Below are 21248 nucleotides of genomic sequence, written 5' to 3'. Positions count from 1 at the left end.
ACATGTCTATTTTATAAGAGTCACTCGGACTAAAATATCAATTCGAAATGCGATAAGTTTTCTCAATTTTATCCATTTTAATTAAATGCCAAGGCCTGGGGCAGGTTCTGCCGGGGAACGTATTAGCCATTTTTAAGCGGGGATCGGAACATTAGATGCCACGAGTCTGTCTAGGGTCACGAATGACCATATGAAGATGATCGTTTTTTTTATTGTAAATTTTATGGCAGTTTTAAAGCAAAAGATCTGCAGGCCCGGTTCGGGTAACGGGCCGGCTCATTATACCCGGGTCGGTTAACGGGCCGGGTCATTAAACCCGGGTCGGGCCTAGCCTAAAATTCGGTTTTATGAAATACCCTGGCCGCTTATATTTTAAAACCGAATGTTTTTGAATCGCCCATTATTAGCTATAAAAATCAAAAATAAATATAAGATTTTTTTTAAAAAAAAATACGGGCCGGGCCGTGCCAATCAATTCGAGCTAAGTCACGTGGCCATACTGTTTTGGGGGGTTTTTTTGTACTCCTCTACCCCTCCCTATTCCTTACCGCGCTAATATCTCTAAAAAAAAAGGGAAGTAATTGCTTTTTGATTTTATCTTAAAGTCAATCCTATTAGTTTTTTTTTTGTTTTATAATAAATTATTATATTTTGATTTTATTTTTTTATAAAAAGATATTTTATTTAACAAATAGATTGAATTGACCTTTAAATATTTTGTTCTTTTTGCTTTTCTTTCCTTTTCTTTTCTTTTTTTTAAAAAAAAATATAAACTCGACAATCGACAAGCCACAAGCCACAAACAACATTAACCATTTTTAGATTCAGAAGGCTACAAACTAGATCATTTATTTATAAAATTTATTATTCGAACAATTTATTTATTTTTTTTTTTAAAATATAACTTTCCTTCCACAAGGGAAAGAGGGGGACAGATGTAAAGTCAAAAATAATTTTTATTTTATTTTATTTTATTTATTTTTTTAAAAAAAAAATAATAAAATTAAATTAAAATTTTAAATCGAAAATCATTAAATGATAATATTTTTATAAATTATTAAATAAGTTAAAAATTTAAAAATTATTTTAATATTTTTTTTATTTTTAACGTAATTTGTTTTTTAAGCAAACCAAAAAAGTCTGGGTAGGGGGGGGGTGAGGGCGGTTAACATTTTCATTTTCTACCCCCCCCCCCCCTCCCTTCCCTTTAATTTTATTTAATATTTTTTAGGGAATTGGTGTTTCTGGCGAACCCATGGCTATGCTATGCTGATCTTCTATACCTTACTTCGATAAATTTATACCGGGTAAAGTGACAAAAAACAAAAGCACAAAAAACCTTGCCAAGATTTATGGCGAACCGGGGACAAAAGAATTTTGTGGTCATTCTTACCCCGACCCCCCTACTTTTCTCAATTTTGCTTTAATCTTAAATATTTTTTTTTTATAAAATAGAGGAGGAACTCTTAATTTTAGCGTTTTTTTCAAAACGCAAATAATACATTTTAAATGCGTTCGTATTCGAACCAGGGCCAAAATAAATTTTGTGGCCATTTTACCCCGACCCCCCCCCTACCTTCCTCAATTTTACTTTAATCTTAGAACTCTTAATTTTAGCGTTTTTTTTCAAAACGCAAATAATACATTTTAAATGCTCGTATTCGAACCAGGGCCAAAATAAATTTTGTGGTCATTTTACCCCGACCCCCCCTACTTTTATCAATTTTGCTTTAATCTTAAATATTTTTTTTTTTATAAAATAGAGGAGGAACTCTTAATTTTAGCGTTTTTTTCAAAACGCAAATAATACATTTTAAATGCGTTCGTATTCGAACCAGGGCCAAAATAAATTTTGTGGTCATTTTACCCCAACCCCCCTACCTTTCTCAATTTTACTTTAATCTTAAATATATTTTTTTTTATAAAATAGAAGGAGGAACTCTTAATTTTAGCGTTTTTTTTCTTCAAAACGCAAATAATACATTTTGAATGCGTTCGTATTAAAATTGGACAGCATTCTTTTTTAATGCTATTTTGCTTTAAATTTAGAACTGTTATTTAAAACATAGCTGCGTTTTTATACGTTTTTTTTTAAATTTGCGTTTTGAAACGCAGCCTTGAAACGTTCAATTTTATGCGCGCTATGAAATAGATATAATAATGGTGACCCCAGTTAACCGTTGTCTTCTGCCTCCCACCCCTGCTCTTTCCTGTTTGGGCGGACCTATAAAAACGTTAAAAAATTTCGACCAGGCGGGTTGTGGGAAGAGGCCCCCCCCCCGTTGCAGTTTTTCTATTATATATTTTTTTTTAAAAAAAAGGTGGCTGGAACCAATTAGAATTCCATAAATCAATCAATCACGTGACCAATTAATTAAATCACAAAATGTCACAGTCAGGGTTAAGGAAGAGGACAAAAAAAAATTTTAAATTCGCAAGAAAAGAAATCACTATTATTCATAATTATTATAACTTAAAATTTTTTTTTTAAAAAAATATAAAAACACACACAAAAAAAAATGATTTTAAAATATTACAAAAAAGTTTGAAATAATTTTTCGCCTCTGTTTAAAATTATAACAATTAAATCTCTTGGATTTTAAGATTTTAGCAGGCTTGAAAAATAGAAAAAAAATTTACTTCAATCAAAAAAAAATGTTTTTAAAAAAAGAAAAGTTTATGAAAAATCACTGCAAAAAATAGAAAAAAATTTACTTCAATCAAAAAAAAATGTTTTTAAAAAAAGAAAAGTTTATGAAAAATCACTGCAAAAAAATAGAAAAAAATTGTGATAAATATTTTCGATATTTATTTATTTTATTATAATAAAGAATGTTGAAATTTATTGGAAAAAAAGCCTTGAACGAGAAACTCTCTCTCTATTATTCTCCTCTTTATAAATGTTGATTTTTAAAATTAAGTTTTAATTAATAATTATATTTTTTAAAAAAAAAATAATTAATAATATGACAAATTTAATAAATATTATAAGAAGATAGAAAACAGAATTTCAATCATTGTTCTCTAACACCAGTGAGGAGAGGGGGGGGGGTAAGGAGCTGCAAGTCGCGCCATTATGACCAAACCTCGAGTGGGGAGAGTACTAGAAGTCTGCGATAGGCGGGTTTAACCCTCCCGCCCGCACGCTCGCTTATGGTTAAAAAGAACCGCGCGTTCAATTTTTTAAAATGAGAGTATACTGCGTACAAGGAGTATAGGAGGGAACATAAATGTTACCCCCTCAGTTTAAACCTCTAAGAGAGTAACCGGGAAAAATTAAGCGCCCATTTGTTTAAGGAAGTTTAGAGTGGCGTTACTAGAAAGTTCGATCTTTATGTCGATTTTTTCAGAAAAGCCGGATTTATGATTTTAGCTAAAATGATATTATGTGAGTATCGAGATTTGGCATGTCCAAGCATTTCTGCCAGTTTGAAGCAAAATCCTTAGGCTTAAGTATGTTATTTTGGTTAGAATCTTAATAATCGGGCTGCTTTTTAAGTCTAGAGAGAGTCTTAAGAATTATTTTAGGAGTTTTTGGTGGGTTTTTGACGACTCCTTAGCAAAAGAAAAGTTTTTCCGTCAAAATTAAACACATTTTTCTATCGATATTTGGTAAATCTCAGATCCTCAAAATTTTGCTCTCAAAATTACAGAATTTCTAAGAAGAGAATTACTTCAGGAATATATGTATATTTTTCTAAATTTAAAATTAAACATATTTCCTAAGATCACCCTGTCGTCACAAATTAATATGTTGGGCAACACATTATAAATATGAAATAGATTAATTCAAAATGGACGTTGAAACATTTTTTTTGCACGCGGCTTTGAAATTTATAATGAAAACCTATTTAACATAGAACTCAGGCCTAATAACTCCAATTATTATTTATTTAATTGGCGATCTTTTCGGTCCAAATAACCCCAGAAGAGTTTACCCCCCCCCTCCCCTCGCCTAACTAAGAGATTTTTAATAATTTTTTTTTTTATATTTAGACTCACAAATTAGTTATACTGCATATGAAAGAATATCCGCATAAAGGTACGTTTTATAAATTTGATATAGATGTCGGTTGGGGTATGATGCACCAGCATCTAATGATCCTTATTAAACCGAATGTTTCGTAAAGATTGAGATTAGGAAAAGGATTTCTCCTCGAAACTTGATTCATTAGCCCCCCCCCCCTTTTCCCTTAATTTTTATTTAAAGATTTTTGTTTAATTGATTCCGAATTAAGATCACCGGATGAGGATTCAATTGAAGATGCTTTAGATGGAATGGAAATAATCAATATATTCATTCATAAAATTTGGCTAAAAAAAAATAAAGAAATAAAATGAAGATATTTAAAATACAATTGAAAAATGAAAAAAAAAAAACAACTAACAAACAAACAAAAAATACTGGAAATCAATATAATAAAAATAAATTATGGTAAATTAAAAATACGCTATATACATACATATCAAAAATAATTTAAGAGTATATATTAATTAGGAAAAATTTAAAATAAAAATATTTAATTAATAATTTTGAAAATAGAAAATTTATACCTCGCGGAAAACCTAATTTTTAACGCGCCGCAAATATAAAAATAAAAATAATTTTTTTTTACACACACATACACACAAGGAAAAAGAGGAAGAAAGGATTAATTATGATATGCTTACTGCTTAAAAGTTATTGAGGTCGAAAGGTACCCCCTATTTTGCGGGCCTTCGGTCCGTGCCCAGTCAATGAAACAGGGTTAAATAAATCCATTCAATGATGAGCTTTATCTTAAAAACCTTAAAATTTTTTTGGGAATAGCGTTTGCCGTAGAGGGCCGTTCGTGCATACGTCAAAAAATTGAGCGTTAAAAGATACGCACGAAAAACGCCACAGTTTTAACTTTGCTATCTTTTATAATTGCAACACTTTTTTTGACCATTTTAAACGTGGGAGGGGACATTTTAAAAGTGAGAGGTAAACAATTATCCCTCAAATTTAATTCAAGTAATTAGTAGATATATCGTGTAACGCTTTACAGTTACATTTTTGTAAAAAATATGTAACTAGTTACTTTAACAACACTATACCTTTTTTTCCTATCATTTTCATCTTCATTTATAAATATTATTTTCATCTTCATTTATAAAAATTATTTTTTATTTTTTTTTCTAACAAAAAAAGAAGATAAAAGTCACCTAACACCGCAAAAAAGATCCATCCCATCCGAATCAGCTGATCAACATATTGCTAAAGTTTTTTTTTTTTTTAAATTTTTTTCTTATATATTTATTATAAATATTATGTATTCTTTATTTTATTTATCGAATATATTTTTAAATTGCTAATCTAAGTTTTACTATTTTTAAAACCATCTTTTTTAAAAAAATGCTATATATAAAACTTCTAAAAAATATAAAAAATTTTGTATATATATCATTTTTAATATGATTTTAATTTATTATAAATAATACTATTCATTATTTTTTTATAACCTTGAAGCGGTCTTAACATACCAATTATCAATTCTTAATTTATTTTTTAAAAAAATTGATAATATTAATAATAATAATTAATTTAAGAAAAAACCTATCTTAAAATTTGACCTTTAAGTAGTAATAAGAAATGCCAATTTTACTCACTAATTGATCCCATATTGTGAGATGATAATATGAAGCAAAAGTTGTTTTTTTTCGTTATTATAATGTATAAAGGAAAAACAGGAAATAGATAAAAAAAAATTTCTTTTATGGGTTCGGTTTTTAAAATATAATATTTATTTTATTTTTTATTTTTTTTTGAAATGTAGAAACCTAGTAAAACAGATGAACTAGATGTTTCTTCCCCAAGGAAAACTACCGAGATATATGAACACGAACCAAAGGATCGTAAACTTTCATCCCATAAAGATTCTATCATAAAGGATACGGAAATCACTGAATTCGACGAATCCGATATGCCCGTATTAAAAAAAGCTGACCGCCAGCTTCCCGGTCCTCACATGTTGAAGCGGACCAAATTAACGACTTCGGTAACCCCCGAGCCCGCTGAGGATACCACTAAAAAGCCCAAAATAGAAAGTGGGGGTGATCAAACGCCTAGGAGTAGCGTCGTTGGAAAGCCGACTATTGTGCCATCCAAAACTAAAGGTAATGAATCGATAACACCCACTATTACAACTACCACCGTTAGTCCTACCCCGATGGCCATACCTTCTACTAGTCAACCATCTTCTAAGGATAAAGATAGTCGCGCTTCGTTAGACACTGCAGGGATCATTAAGAAACCCCGAGTATCCTTTTCGACTCTCGTTGAAACTCGTGAAATTCCTTCTCCCACGCTCACCATGGAATCATCACTTGACTCTTCCAAACAAGTTAAACCCACACTGATAGCCACGACTAAACCCGTAGAGACGGGCTCTATAAATGTTGCCAGCATTTCAAGCATCGGTACTCCTTCTACCGCCTCAGCCCCACTGAAACGCCCTAGCGCAGTAGAGGTCAAGCAAGTTGACAGAAAATCATCGCAAAATATTCCCACGACCCAACCAATAGCAACGACGAGTTCCACTTTTCACGTGGCAGCTACCACAGCCACCAAAGCTTTAACTACCACATCGGTCACCACGGTTACTTCTACTACAGACAGTACTAGAAAATCCTTGCAAATTCCTCAAAAAACACCCATAGTGACTTCCACTTCCACCATAACTACCGCTACACTTTCCGCCCAACCGGATACTTCGCCAGGCTCTCCTAGCTCTGCCTATTCTCTGTCTCCTATCAAGGAACCATCTCCAACCCCTAATAAACAGTTACCAGGTCCTCACATGCTAAGAAAGTCTATCGGGCAACCCTCTACTCCTCCACTTTCCCGTAAAAGCTCAACTATGAACCAACAAGGGGAAACTGCCCCTTCCCCTCTTCCTCCCCTCATAAACGTGGAACGGCGCCCTTCGCTCGTCGAGCTCGAAAAGAAGATGTTTAGAAAACCCACGTTAACCGGTACTACTTCCATATCAGGAACCTCCTCACTGGCCATGGGGGAATCATTCCTGGCTCCTTCATTAAGACCCGGAGAAAGACGGTCTTCGGCAGCTCCTGGTACCAAACCCCAAAAGACCTTAGAACAAACGAAACAAAGGTTTTTTTTTAAATTCTAAATGGGTCAAATTTTTATTTTAGTATAACCTTATGGGGCCATTCCATGTCAAATCGTTCACCATTCGGCCGATTGTTAAAATTTTTTGGAATTATTTAGATAGGTATAAAAGAAAATGAGAAATCCGTTTATTTTAGCTCGCTAGCACATTTAATTCCCGAGATACAGATCTTCTTAGGCACGAAAAATTAGTGAATTTCTAATCTGTAAAAGTCTTTAAAATGCTTATATCTCAAAGACTATTTATAAGTAAAAATTAATCTAATAATATATCAAATTGTTGTCTATAATAATAATATTTAAAAAAATAGGCGCCAATTTGGGTCTTTAACTTCCGGTTTACCTATATTCCTTCTGTTTTTTTAAGCAATAAAGGAATTTTTATAACCTTGCATTTTTGCCAAAAATTGAATATTATATTTTCAGCTTATAAGAAACTAACATCATTGTTAAAAAATGTTGTTTTTACTATTTTACCAATATATAACAGGATATTTTGATTTTTTTTTATATTAAAATATTTTCGAATTTCTATTAAACATAGTAAATAAGCTGAGGGGCTGTGTGTCCAAATTCCCCTTAGACATTCTTAATATTGTGTTTTAATTAATGTTGACCCACTGGATTGTCATCTATTCCTTAAATAAAAATAATTAATATATTAATAAATTAGAGATCATCTTATGCTCCTTTCAATATTTTTCCTTTAGTATAGGTAAAGTAAACTCTTTTATGGCAAGTTATTTGTTTTGAAACAGGTTTGTTTTTTGTAAACTAAACCCTTGGTTACTACGTTACCTCATCAGAACTCCAACAGGTTCCTATCTATGGGAATTGGGGTCCAGAAATGCCACTCAGCTTTTTATTAGGAAATCATTTTCGTAAATGGCTATTTGGGATGCTGCTCCATCTGAAAAGTAGAAACATTTTTATTGGTTGGCTTTAAATTCATCTGTTGAGTAGCGGACTAAATATTTTAGGCATTAATGAATGGCGATTGTTCTACGAATAAGAGATTCCGATATATATACTTAACTTAAATATTTACATTTTTTAAAGGTATCTTGTTAATAATCACGTGGTAACTGTATGGATTAGCTATCAGTAGTAAGGACTCCAATAACTTGCACTTTATTCCAATATAATCCTTGTAACTCCATCTTTGGAACCGCAATGGCATAACTTTGTAACTCCATCTTGGATTGGAACTACAAAGGCATATAACTTTCAGCAAAATCTGCTAAAAACGATTATATATTGTTCTTCATTCAAAATTCATTTTTAATAGAATTTCATGCCTCAAAAAGTTTTTGGAATTACGAACATTTTAAAATCTTACGGGTGCGACATTTTTCATTTTTATCTCCTTCGAGTCTCTGCATCTTGGGAGCGAGGTGTGCTTAGGGAGCTAAAATAAACGGCTTTTCTTATTATTTTTTTAGTGCCGACCCTAAGATAATTACAGCAATTTTTTTAACAATTTTGAAAAAGGGGATTGATTATTGGTAATTTAAGCAACAAAAACTTTAAAACCATAACTTGTATTTTCATTTAGCGTCATCTATTGCACGCAAATAAAAAACTCTTCAATTTTTTTTGGTAAAATATGCTTATTTGGAATGAGCCGATTGCGTCAACAGGTTTGTGGCATCGTATATATTATAAAAAGTGTCTGAAATATAATTTTTGTAAACCAACTCCCTATGTTGCATAAAAACGCGGGTAAAGCAATATAGATAAACCGGAAGTTAAAGACTCAAATTGGCGCCTTATTTTTTTTATTTATTATAAACAGTTTTTGAGATATTAGCCTTTTAAAAGATTTTACCGATTTTTCGCACCTTTGAAGCCCTGTATCTCTGGAACCAGATAAGCTAGCGAGCTAAAATAAACGGCTTTCTAATTTTTTTTTTTTTATACTTATCTAAACAAATTCCATAAAATTATTAACAATTTTTACGAAGGAATCGGCCGAAAATATGCCATTTTTTGATCGATTTGACATGGAATGGTTCTCCCATATTCTTCGAGAAATATGAAATTAATCAAAGGCTAAATAATTTGCGGTTCGGGTCGAAAAACTTGGGCAAAATATTTTTACACAACCCGGTTTTGCCCGGAATCGCGAAAATTTTTTGTACGCCTTCAGAATCTTAAACGGGCCGGTTCGGACAGTGTTCAGCTGCGCTGATCTCTAATAGGAATTCATTTCTCAGGATTTTTTTAAAACTAGATTCTATGAATTTTCATTATTAAATGGGTTATAAAAGAAATAGGTCTGCAATGGGCTTATTAAACCGAAAGCCCACTCGCAGGTCCGCTCTTTGTTTTTTTTTCAAATTTACCCACCAGCCTATTCATCCAATGAAAAATTTTTTAGCCCCTTCTAAAGCCAATTTTTTTTAAAATATTTGAATTTTGACGTATTTTTAAATATATTTTTAACCATAAACTCATAAAATATACAATATTTTATGAGATAAAGAAATAATTTTTTTTAAATAAATATAAGCTCGTTCCGTTCTTTTTGGCGGCAAATATATTTCAAATTTTGGTGGGGGCTAAACGGGCCAATCATAGAGTTTAATAAATTTTAGGGGCATGCTTCAGTCATCTCTGTTTTTTTTAGCCAATCTATATATATCATTTATGCTGCGCATTCATTTTGCCTCATTTTTCCGGAATCGTATTACGCATACGTACAACCTCTCCTGTATATTTCACACGATTCCGCCCATGAAACTTTTGTGTATACATTTTAATTTTGATTGAAAAATCGATATATATATATGAATTTAGAATATTTCAAAGGTTCCTTACTAAATAGTGGGGAATTCAGAGGTTAGGTATTCTGTTTCAAGTGCTATTTCCGGCAATGTTGGCGCCTTTTTAAAAATGCGCGCGCTATTCATTGATTTGAGTTTTAAAAAAAATTGCTAAAACACTCAGAAAACGCTTAAATAACAAATATAATATTGGTTAGAGATAAAAATATTCATTGTTTTTTTTTTAAAAAAATTGTATATTTAAATTTGTTTTAAAAAAACAAAATTTTTTTTATATTTTATAAATTAGCCCCCAGAATTCCATGAGAAGAATATTTAATTTTTTTTTTACAACTGAATAATCGAAAAATATAAACCATATAGGTTGGGCCGGAGGATTACGACCCAGGGCTCTCATTGAGCTTGAGGGAATGGTAAGAATCATGATTTCGCAATTTAGGGGGTCGGAAGAGGGAGTATTGGGTAAAATAATCGTGGCTTAGGTCGAGGTTCTGATCTTATAGGATATTCTAATTCATTCTCCTCCAATCGATATTGATTTTAAATTTTTATAAATTATAAATATACGTTTTTATAAATTTACAGATTTTTTGGCGAGCCAGATAAAACCAAAAAGTTGAAAGCGACCCCGGGTCCTGGTACCCCGCCTTCATTTGTTCAAGCCCCAAACAATGTTTTGATTCTAGATGGTAATATTAGTTTTTTTTTCAAAAATATTCAAGATCCTAAATACAGCGTTTTAGGATAATATTTTACTCTAATTTATTGAAAGAAATTTTATTAAGAAAATTTCAATACACTATTATTAACAAATATGGAACTTGAACATAACTCTATAGAACTCTGAATTGATTGACGTATCTATAAAGCCAAGTTTTATACTCAAAAAAGATAATCTATAATATATCAAATTTATCGTTATTCAAGGTGATACTGCTGAGATTACGGCTATAATCGCTGGCAATCCCGCTCCAAAAGTCAGGTGGTATAAAGGAGAGCGCGAGATTCTTCAAGGAGGCAGATTTTGGTAAGTTTTTTTTACTATATTATATATCTTTCTTTCTTTCTTTCTTTCTTTCGATTTGATCTTACCGGAAATTATATGTAAATTACCCCCCTTACCTTATAAATGTCAGGCAATTTTTTGTAAGGTTATTGTTAGTGTTGCTAAACGGTGGCTCGACTCGAGCCTAACTCAGCATTTAATCCAGAGTAATATCACGCAAGCGCATAAGATTTTGCTCATAGATGACACCCAATGTCTAGGCATCTATTAGCGAATGCTCTAAGACGTAAAGGCATCATATTTTTCTGGCCAAAATATTGAATTTAGCCGTTTTTTAAAAAAATCGGCTCAAAACGAGCCGCCGTTTAAACGACACTAGGTACCTAACCCACTTATTGCTTCCCTATTATACGCGCACATTATCGTTATAAATATAATATTTAAACAGGATGTACATAGACGATTTCGAAAATTCGGTAACCTTACAAATTCGTAAAGCTCGCGAAAGAGATGACGGTCAATACCTGTGCAAGATCGAGAATAGGAATGGAACGGAACAATCTTTATTCAAAGTTTTCGTCAAAGGTAAATAATAACAACTTTTTTTTTAGCCCCATTTTTGCCTAAGCCTTTGAGATTTAGCCGGAAATGGGAGTCAAACTTGCCATCCATCATCTCACTAATTATTTTGAGGATTGGGTTAATATTTTGCTCGGCCAAATTTTAATAACCACTTATCAATAAAATACGCGACACTTATATATGTTTCTTTTAAATTACAAGCGTCTGACGGACTTGACTTCCGCGCCTTATTGAAACACAGGTATAAAATTATTCAATTCGGCGTATATTATGTATATAATTTTATTTTTTTAAAAAAAAAAAAAGGGAATACGAAAAATGGGAACTGGATGAGAATGATCCCAATTGGGGAGAACTGAAACAGCAGGAGGAAGAGGAATTGCTCAAAGAAAAATTAAAGGTTTTAATTTATTTTTTTTTTGCAGTGTTCCATATTTAATTTGTTAATTATATATCATCGTTTCCCCCTTTAGAGCTCATCGAAAATTAAGTTGGGAATTTTCTATCCGGAAATTTTAGGAATTAATTTTAGTAACCTTTGTTGTTTGAAAGGCTTCGTTTTGAGCCGATTTTTAAAAACGGCTAACTCGATATTTTAGCAAGAAAAATATCGCCTAAGACTCGAGATTCAGATATTCCATGCCTTAGACCCCTTTGTTCCTTTCTATGAGTAAAATTTACAGGCTTGGGTAATATTTTTTTCTGGATGAAATATCGAGTTAAAACGAGCCGTTTTAACAACACTAACACCGCAGTATATGTGTTGAAACAACATTTAAATTCACCGATTCGGTAAGAAAATTCTTAGCTAATTTCGACGAACGAAGACGGGTTATTTATTAAGTTGTCTTTGTATTTATTTTTAAAAAGTAATATTTTTCTATAAATTGGTTTTCCTCACTAGGCTGTTAGGGGAGGGGATAATCTTGACGACGCCATATTGGAATTGGTCAAAGTTAGATGATTTAACATCACTAATTAACTTAATTTAGTATTGTAGATCTCCATAATATATTGGGCCCCCTTACCTAAAAATTAATTTACTATTTCTAAATTTCAAGTATATTTATTAATTCAAAATCCTTCTGTTTTTTTTGATAATATATTTTGTATATGTTATCGGCATTGTGTTATTTTTTGTTTTTTTTTTAAATTCTTTCTTTCTTTCTTTCTTTCTCTTTTCTTTCTTTCTTTCTTTCTTTCTTTCTTTCTTTCTTTCTTTCTTTCTTTCTTTCTTTCTTTCTTTCTTTCTTTCTTTCTTTCTTGCCGGAAGTATATTTGGAGATATGTTTAAGAATAACCTATCATACAAATTCAAAAGGTTCATGGCGGAATTGCCTAAAATTTGTAATTTACAGAGTGAGGTAATCCAAACATGATTGAATATATTTCCGATTAAAATCAATTTTTTTTTAAATTTCAAAATACGCGCCTAAAAAAAATATAACCTATTGCCGGGCCAAAAAGTCACATTGACTCTCTAACATATATATTAATTTCTTTCTTATTAGAAACAATAAATGTTTACATCATTTACAATTCTTTTTAAAGTAAATTTATTAACGTAAATCATTCCATTGTAGATTTGAGTAATTTATGAATCCGGGGCTAAAAATCTGGAATCACTAAAAAAAATTTGTGTTTTATGTTTAGCGGCAAAAATGTTTAATCTTTTCAACTTTTAATTTTTAAATTTTAAAAATCTTGATTTTGCCGGGAAATGTATATTCCTGAAACAAAATCTCTTCTCTTCTCTTCTCTTCTCTTCTCTTCTCTTCTCTTCTCTTCTCTTCTCTTCTCTTCTCTTCTCTTCCTCTTCTCTTCTCTTCTCTTCTCTTCTCTTCTCTTCTCTTCTCTTCTCTTCTCTTCTCTTCTCTTCTCTCTCTCTTCTCTTCTCTTCTCTTCTCTTCTCTTCAATCATTTTTTTTAATCTTTATCATTTATAAATCTTTCTAAACGCAAATAACTATTTTACCCCACCCCCTCCCCTGTTATCCAAGCCTGTTGAAGAGTTCGAAAAAAATCTATGCGACAAATATTGCAAGGAAAAAACGGACCCGAGCGTTGAATTCGAGTGCATATACTTCAAACCGGATACTAAACCCAAATGGTTTTTTTATTCCATTCATTTTTTTTTTAAAAAACAAAAAATTAATAAGGAATGATCTTATCGTGAAAGGGATTTAAATGGCTCGCAATCTAATAATAGCCTTTTATTTTAGTCGAGTTTATAAAGTAAACACTATGTGAATTAGCGATTTGCATCGGGCCTAATTTTTTCAAGCCCGGCCAGAATTTATTTAAATATATGAAATTAATTCTTATAATTACTCAAAATAAACGATAATATGTTATATGGCGCGTTCTACTTCCTAGAAAATCATGAAAAATTAGACATAAAATTAATAAATAATTTTAAGGCCCGACCCGGCCCGGAGAATTTTCATAAAAAATATTATTCGGGCCGGGTTCGGGTTCGGGCCGGATACGGGCTGGGCCTACTTTTGCAGATACAATATGTTAAATACGAAAAGATAATTATCTTGTATCGGATATAGTCGCTGAACTTAGTGTTCGGCTAACTCGATATTTTATCTAGAATAATATTACGCAAGCCTGGAGATTTTTACTTCATAGATGGGCACAGAGGTCTAGACTCCAATTAGCGAAGTCTCGAGGCTTAGGCAATATTTTTCTGGGTAACGTTTTTAAAAATCGGGTTCGGACCGGGTCGGTCCTAATATTTTTTGAGAAAATTTTGGCCGGGTCTGGTCGGGATTCGGAAATTTTCTTTAAATATATTATATCTTAAACTTATCAATTTTTTATATTGAAATTTTTTTATGTTATAAATAAAAATAGTCGATTTTATTTATAGAAAACTAGATGCCACATATAATAACATATGTCTTTTATTTTGAAGTAATTATTAAAAAAAAATTAATTTCTATATTTAAATAAATTCGACCCGGGTCGGACCGGTAAAAAAATTTCGGGCCGGGTTTGTAAAATTAGGCCTCAATACAGATCTAGTGTTGTTAAACGGCTCGATTTGAGCCGATTTTTAAAAACAACTAACTCAACATATGAGGCAGAAAAATAATGCCTAAGCGTCGAGATTTCGCCAATAGATGTTCAATCCTATATGCCATCTATGAGCAAATTCTTTAGGCTTGCATAATATTTTTCTGGATAAAATATTGAGTTAGCCGTTTTTAAAAATCGGCTCGATTTGAGCCGATTTTTAAAAACAACTAACTCAACATATGAGGCAGAAAAATAATGCCTAAGCGTCGAGATTTCGCCAATAGATGTTCAATCCTATATGCCATCTATGAGCAAATTCTTTAGGGCTTGCATAATATTTTTCTGGATAAAATATTGAGTTAGCCGTTTTTAAAAATCGGCTCAAATTGAGCCGTTTAACAACACTATACAGATCACTAAAGTAAACATTATTATATCCAAACTATGTACAACCACTTCTTATATCAATCAAACATGAGGTGGGAATTGAGGGGGAATTTCAATATTTTGTACATAAATCATAAATAAATTTCCCTTATTTTTAATTAATATGAAAAATAAGGTACAAGGACAAAACGGAAATATTTCCGGGTTTGAAATACGGCATTAAAACGAACGGGAAATACCAGCAATTAATAATTAAAAACCCGACGAGGGAAGATAAAGGGAAATATATATGCGTTTGTGGCACCTGTCAAACTCAGGGGAACTTATACGTGGCAGGTTTGGTATAATTTCTCAATTTAAAAAAAAAAATTTGAATATTGATTATATTATCGTCATTTTACTCGTATTATGGCCTTTCACTTTCTTCCCGCACTCTAATCTTATCTAATTAGTAGAGTTGTTAAAGGATCTAGATACTAGATATAAAAATATGGTGTCTTGTATCTGTATCTAGATAGATTTTTGATTAAAATATCTGTATCTAGATATTATTTTAGACGATGTATCTGTATCTAGATCCATTTAAAAAGTATCTTTTAACAACTCGGCTAATTAGTAATTAAAAAAAAAGGACTACAAACTTTTTTAACCTTGATTTCTTTTGGTAAGTTTGCATTCATTATTCTCCTTCGATAGAATTTCACTTTCTACTGTGCCTGCACCCAACCATGCTACAGAATGGATTTCAGACTTTACTTTGTTGGTCATAATATAGCTGATCATGTTAGCGGACCTTGGGATTGAAACTAACCCTATCCCTTATATTTTCAACGTTTGGGAAAGGTTGAAAGTGCCGTCGCTACCTTTCGAACCTCTTTAACGCTGCGTATGACCCTTATGCTCAAGGATTTTTTACCCCTATTTTTTTCCAATTTGTCATTCTTTATCCCCCCCCCCCCGCCTTCAAGTCCAATTTAGTAGCCTACTCGTCATATGCCCTGTTCTTTGCCACCCCCACTGCTTTCTTCGCTATTTTTTAAAACTCTTCATAAGCTTTTCTGTGGTTCAGGTCTTGAGAAGTATACCATACTTTATACAGACTTTTCTTCTTGCTGACACAATTTTCGACCTCATGATTCTACCACCAGATCTCCCTCTTCATCGCTCGTTTTTCCGAGAATATTGGCACTAATTTTTTTTTATTTCTATGCCATCTCGTTTCATATAATGTTGCCAGTCGCTATCCAGTCAATTTTCCCTAACAATATCCTTGCTGATGTGGGATAGAGATTCGTCAACTCTCGTACTTTAACCGATCGAATTTTGTTCGGGGGGGGGCCTTAAGCGATCTTCTCTTTTGCTGGAACACCATCCTTACCTACTGCAACACTACGGATCTATGCTGTCTACCCCGATATAATTTTGTTATCCTTTCCATAGATAACTGCTCCTGGTCAGCAAAAAAATTAACTTGACTTCGATGAGGCCCACTTTCATATGTTACCAAGTGTTCCGTCCTTTTTTGTAAAAACGTGTTGATCACCGCCAGGTCATACGCCACCATTCGAACCCCGATCTTTTGTTATCGGCCCCCAATAACAATAACAACTTATCCTCCTTCGGAATCTTTTGCACACCCTATTCCAGCTCTTCTTATGGAGCTTAGGCGCTTATGATGGAAGCAGGCCGATGATCCGAGCACCTCTTTGACTTTAACACTTTTAGCTTTTCATTCAAGATAATACCCACTCCATTCCTTTCTGCCACTGTCCCAATACAACTTATGCTCTTCTCCCAGCTCCTTAGCCTTGACTTCCGATCGTTTCGTCTCTTGCAAGCATACGCCGACATCAAACCTTCTCTTCTCTACTGTGTTCGCCAACTCCATACTTTTGCCCGCCAACGCTCCAACATTCCAACTAACCACCCCAATTTATTCGCAATTTCTCAAAGCTAACTTTTTTTGACCGCCTTGGTTGTGAGTCAGGACGGTAGCCCTGAAAAATATTTTTCGCTTTCCGCTGGAGAATGCACTGAGCGTCACTTAGAAGGGGCTACCAGCCAAACCTTCCTCATTTCCCAACCGGGCTTAGGACCCCGGCTATCGCTGCAGGGAACAATATAGTGATGTTGAATATAATTATATTTAATGAATGAATGATTTTATTGGACAATCTGTTAGAACCCGACCCCATTTTCTCCTTCAAGAAATTATTGCCCAAACACGTTGAAATAGACATGGGTAAGATGCCAACGTTAGAATGTCAAGTCAACGATAAAAGAGCTCCCGTGACGTGGTACTTTAAAGGACAGCCTATTGACGTATCATATTATTTTATTTTGAGTTTTCTTTCCCATCTATAACACTTTTTTTTTAAATCATTTAGTAAATCAGCATTTTTTTTTGATTCCCATATTTCGCCTAACCTTCTCCCAATTTATAAATTAAAAATCCGGCGTATTTTTGAACCGGGGCAGGTTAGGGCCCATTCAGAAAAAAACCCTATTAGTATTAAGTTTGTTTAAAAGTTTAAAATTCCTGAATTCCATACTAGCTTTCGGAATCCTTGATCTGTATATACCAATATAATTTTTTTTTGGATCTTAATCCTTCAGTGCTCTCGTGGAAAATAGGATGTAAACACTCCTGTGTTGGGGTTCTGACAACTCAAGATTTCAAATCGACAGATCTCAAATTTCTATAGATTATTTTTTTTTATTTTGGTATTATCATAAATCAGAACTTAAACTTATTATGATTAGTATCTTTCTAAAAAAAAAGGGGGAAAAAATAATATTTAAACAGACACCAGTCCGTCATAAAATATTCTGATAAATTTAATAAGGCTATATACTCAAGGATCTGATTAATAATTTTTAACCCCCTTTGAGATCTTATTTAACTCCACGAGGTATATAAAGAGTTTTTCTAAATTTTATTTAATTATTATAAAACGCTTTTGTACGTATTACTAATCGCAGATTGACGCAAAGTATGGCATAGCGAAGGATTTGATGGGGAGATGCACTTTAAAAATCACGGATTGTCGTTTAGAGGATGCTGGAGAATACGTTTGCAAAATTAACGATCAAACTTACACATCTACCATATTAAACGTTTTAGGTAATTTATATTATTAATTTAATATAATTTGTTTATTATCTAAAACGAATAAATTATATAAAGGTATCCTAATTTTTCATAAAACATTAAATTTAAATGTATCTTTTTTAAAAAATATTATTATATACATAATATAACTTGTAACTGTTGTGTTATAGAACCGAAATATCAGTTTATACGAGGATTAAAATCTCAAAAAGTGAATGAGAAGGATTTGGTTGCTATGGAATGCGAAGTTAGCGATAAAGATGCTCACGTGATCTGGTTTAAGGTTTATTACACATTTATATTAAGTTACTTAACTTGTATTTATTTATAATGCTTACCTAAATAATTCTAATTGTTTGATTATTAATTAACCATGCTCTAACTATTATAAAAAAAATTTTAAAATAGGGTAAAAACGCTATTAAAGAAGATGACAAGAGATATGTTTTGGAGGTTGCCGGCAAGAAAAGAAAGTTACTGATCGAAAAATGTGCTCTGACAGACGAGGACCAATACAGCTGTCAAACTAACGCTGACGAAACTGACTGTCATCTTACGATTGAACGTTTTCCCTCACATATATCTTATTTATTTATAAAACTAAAGAAACGAAAGAAAGAAAGAAAGAAAGAAAGAAAGAAAGAAAGAAAGAAAGAAAGAAAGAAAGAAAGAAAGACATATTTTGAATATTTTTTTTGTTTCAATGGATCTTGCTTTATTTTAATAGTAAATTTATTTTAATTACATTATCAATTTTAAACGAACAATTTGAAGCTGCTAACATCTTCTTGAAGGCTTTAAAGAATTTGAAAGGTGTGACTAGGCAAAAATTGACGCTGGAATGCCAAGTTAAGGATCCAACCGAGCCTGTCAAATGGCTTAAAGACGGAAAACTAATAAAACCAGGCGGAAGGTTTTTTTTTTGACTTATTTTCTTTTTACATTTAAAGACTATAAATTCTGCAATAATTAAACTCTTAAAGATTTCAAATCGAAACGGACAAATCTACGGGTACCTTAAAATTGAACATTAACGACGCGGAGTTGGACGATGCCGGGGAATACACTGTTGAATCCGGAAATATCGCCTCATCTTGTAGATTAGAAATGCAGCAAGGTTTACTACACAATCATTTAACCATTTGCAAATTAATTATACATTATTTTACACAGGTGACATACCGCCAAAATTGATCGCTCCAACTGAAACTATAGTTGGCAAAGTCGAAACCCCTTTGGACATTTTGATTCCATATGACGGTAAATTCTTTCCTAGCCCACTATAAATTATTAAATTATGAAAAATATTACTCTTATACGGGTTAGGTTCTCCCGGGAAAGTTACGTTGATGAAGGACGGGAAACCCTTGAAAAGAGGCGATGTTGACGTTAAAGTTACTCCTCAAGGTATCGCGATAAAGTTCAAGAAACCGCGAAGGGACGATACGGGGACTTATCAGCTGGAAATGATAAATACAGCTGGAAGTGACACTATTCCTTTAAATCTACAAATCATAGGTATAGGAAATTTTTTTTTTGTATATATCACTTGATTCTTTCATTTAACATTAATCAGAGAAATCGGGCACACCCGAAGGTCCACTAGAAGTGAAGGATATCAACGAAGACCGCTGTACCTTAAGTTGGAAAGCCCCAAAAGATACAGGAGGAACTGATATCAAAAATTATGTGATCGAAAAACAAGATGTTAAATGTAATTTATACGATTAGCATATATCATTAATAGTTCAATTTAATTTAGCAAAAGCCGGGTGGGTTCAATGTGGAATTGCTGAAGCATGCTCATTTAAAGTCGAGGGTCTGGAGGCGAAGCACCAATATAAATTTCGCGTTAAAGCCATGAATTCTGCTGGTCTATCAGAACCCTTAGTAACTGTTACGCCTATCATTGCCAAGAAACCATATGGTTTAATATAATTTAGAGGTTGTTTATATTAGCATTTCTATATTTATAGACGAGCCCTCTAAACCGAACGATCTCGAAGTGACAGACTGGGGAAAGGATTTCGCGAAATTAAAGTGGAAAGCTCCCGCCAGCGATGGCGGAGCTCCTATAACAGGATATGTCGTTGAATCCAGGTACAAAAATCAGAAAGATTGGAAGAAAATGAAAGATTTGAAACCCGACAAATTGGAAAGTATTTTAATTTTCCTCCTAATATAATAATAAAACTTACAACAAAATTTTATGAAATAGCTACCATCGATAAATTGAAAGAAGGTGATGAGATGGAATTCAGAATAACGGCAGTTAATGACGCAGGTCCGTCTGAACCTAGCAATGCCTCGAATACTATAAAATTAAAGGATCGCTTTGGTAAATTACATTTTATTAATGTTATCCAGAAAATATTTTTTTGTCATTTATATTTTGACAAATTTAAAATTCTTAGTGTCGCCAAAAATTGACGATATCAAGATGAAGGATTTAGTTGTCAAGGCTGGCGGAACGATTGACTACGACATTCCAGTGAGTGGTGAGCCTGCGCCTGAAAACCATTGGTACGTGGGTAAAGATGACAAGGACAAAGTGGAACTCAAAAGTGGTGATCGTGTCACCATTAAAAATACGGATAAAGGAACGAAATTGACTATCAAATCCGCCCAAAGAGGAGATACGAATCCGTACCTATTGATATGCACGAATAGCTCTGGCACTGTAAAAGCGAGCGCGAACGTTTTAGTCGTAGGTAATATCTTTTGTTTTAAAACTGTATTTTTTTTTAAAATAACTCTAATACCGTTGTTTTAACTATTTTTAAATTCTAGATAAACCTCAAGTTCCCAAAGGACCTCTGGATGCGTCAGAAATATCCAAAAATTCGGTCACCTTATCGTGGACCAAACCGGACGACGATGGAGGAGATCCCATTACCTACGTTGTCGAAAAACAAGATACTAAAGGTAATCCTCGTTATTGTGACATTACGACTTTATTTTTTGTCATAAAACATAAGGTGGGCAACAATGGGTGAAATGCGGCGAAACTAAAAGTGAAAAACTGAAGATATCCGATCTCGAAAATAAGACTCCCTATAAATTTAGAGTGAAAGCTGTCAACAAATACGGAGAATCTCTGCCTTTAACAACAGCTGTTCCGGTGTTGGTGAAGGACCCTTTCGGTTAGTGGTGAATTTAACGTATACCAAGTTTATGTATTTTTTTTTATTTTGT

At 32.7% G+C, this 21248-nt stretch overlaps 1 protein-coding gene across 1 annotated transcript in view; it reads left to right on the top strand.

The window, feature by feature from the left end:
• LOC135927108 (twitchin-like) overlaps positions 1 to 21248 on the top strand; it is an 81852-nt gene that overhangs the window by 20212 nt on the left and 40392 nt on the right. The window contains 24 exon segments of the mRNA XM_065463046.1: positions 5174 to 5244; positions 5799 to 7135; positions 10525 to 10628; positions 10867 to 10966; positions 11394 to 11530; positions 11729 to 11768; positions 11834 to 11927; positions 13528 to 13637; positions 15117 to 15277; positions 17124 to 17263; positions 17924 to 18065; positions 18224 to 18336; positions 18462 to 18618; positions 18828 to 18966; positions 19037 to 19170; positions 19227 to 19313; positions 19380 to 19571; positions 19630 to 19767; positions 19816 to 19980; positions 20030 to 20212; positions 20272 to 20391; positions 20468 to 20764; positions 20844 to 20978; positions 21032 to 21196. Coding sequence (XP_065319118.1) covers positions 5174 to 5244; positions 5799 to 7135; positions 10525 to 10628; positions 10867 to 10966; positions 11394 to 11530; positions 11729 to 11768; positions 11834 to 11927; positions 13528 to 13637; positions 15117 to 15277; positions 17124 to 17263; positions 17924 to 18065; positions 18224 to 18336; positions 18462 to 18618; positions 18828 to 18966; positions 19037 to 19170; positions 19227 to 19313; positions 19380 to 19571; positions 19630 to 19767; positions 19816 to 19980; positions 20030 to 20212; positions 20272 to 20391; positions 20468 to 20764; positions 20844 to 20978; positions 21032 to 21196 — 4461 coding nt within the window.

Source organism: Gordionus sp. m RMFG-2023, chromosome 3 (genome assembly GCF_954871325.1).
Source record: "Gordionus sp. m RMFG-2023 chromosome 3, tfGorSpeb1-WG-v2, whole genome shotgun sequence".
Classification (NCBI taxonomy): Eukaryota; Metazoa; Nematomorpha; class Gordioida; order Chordodea; family Parachordodidae; genus Gordionus; species Gordionus sp. m RMFG-2023.
This window is presented reverse-complemented; position numbering and strand designations above follow the sequence as displayed.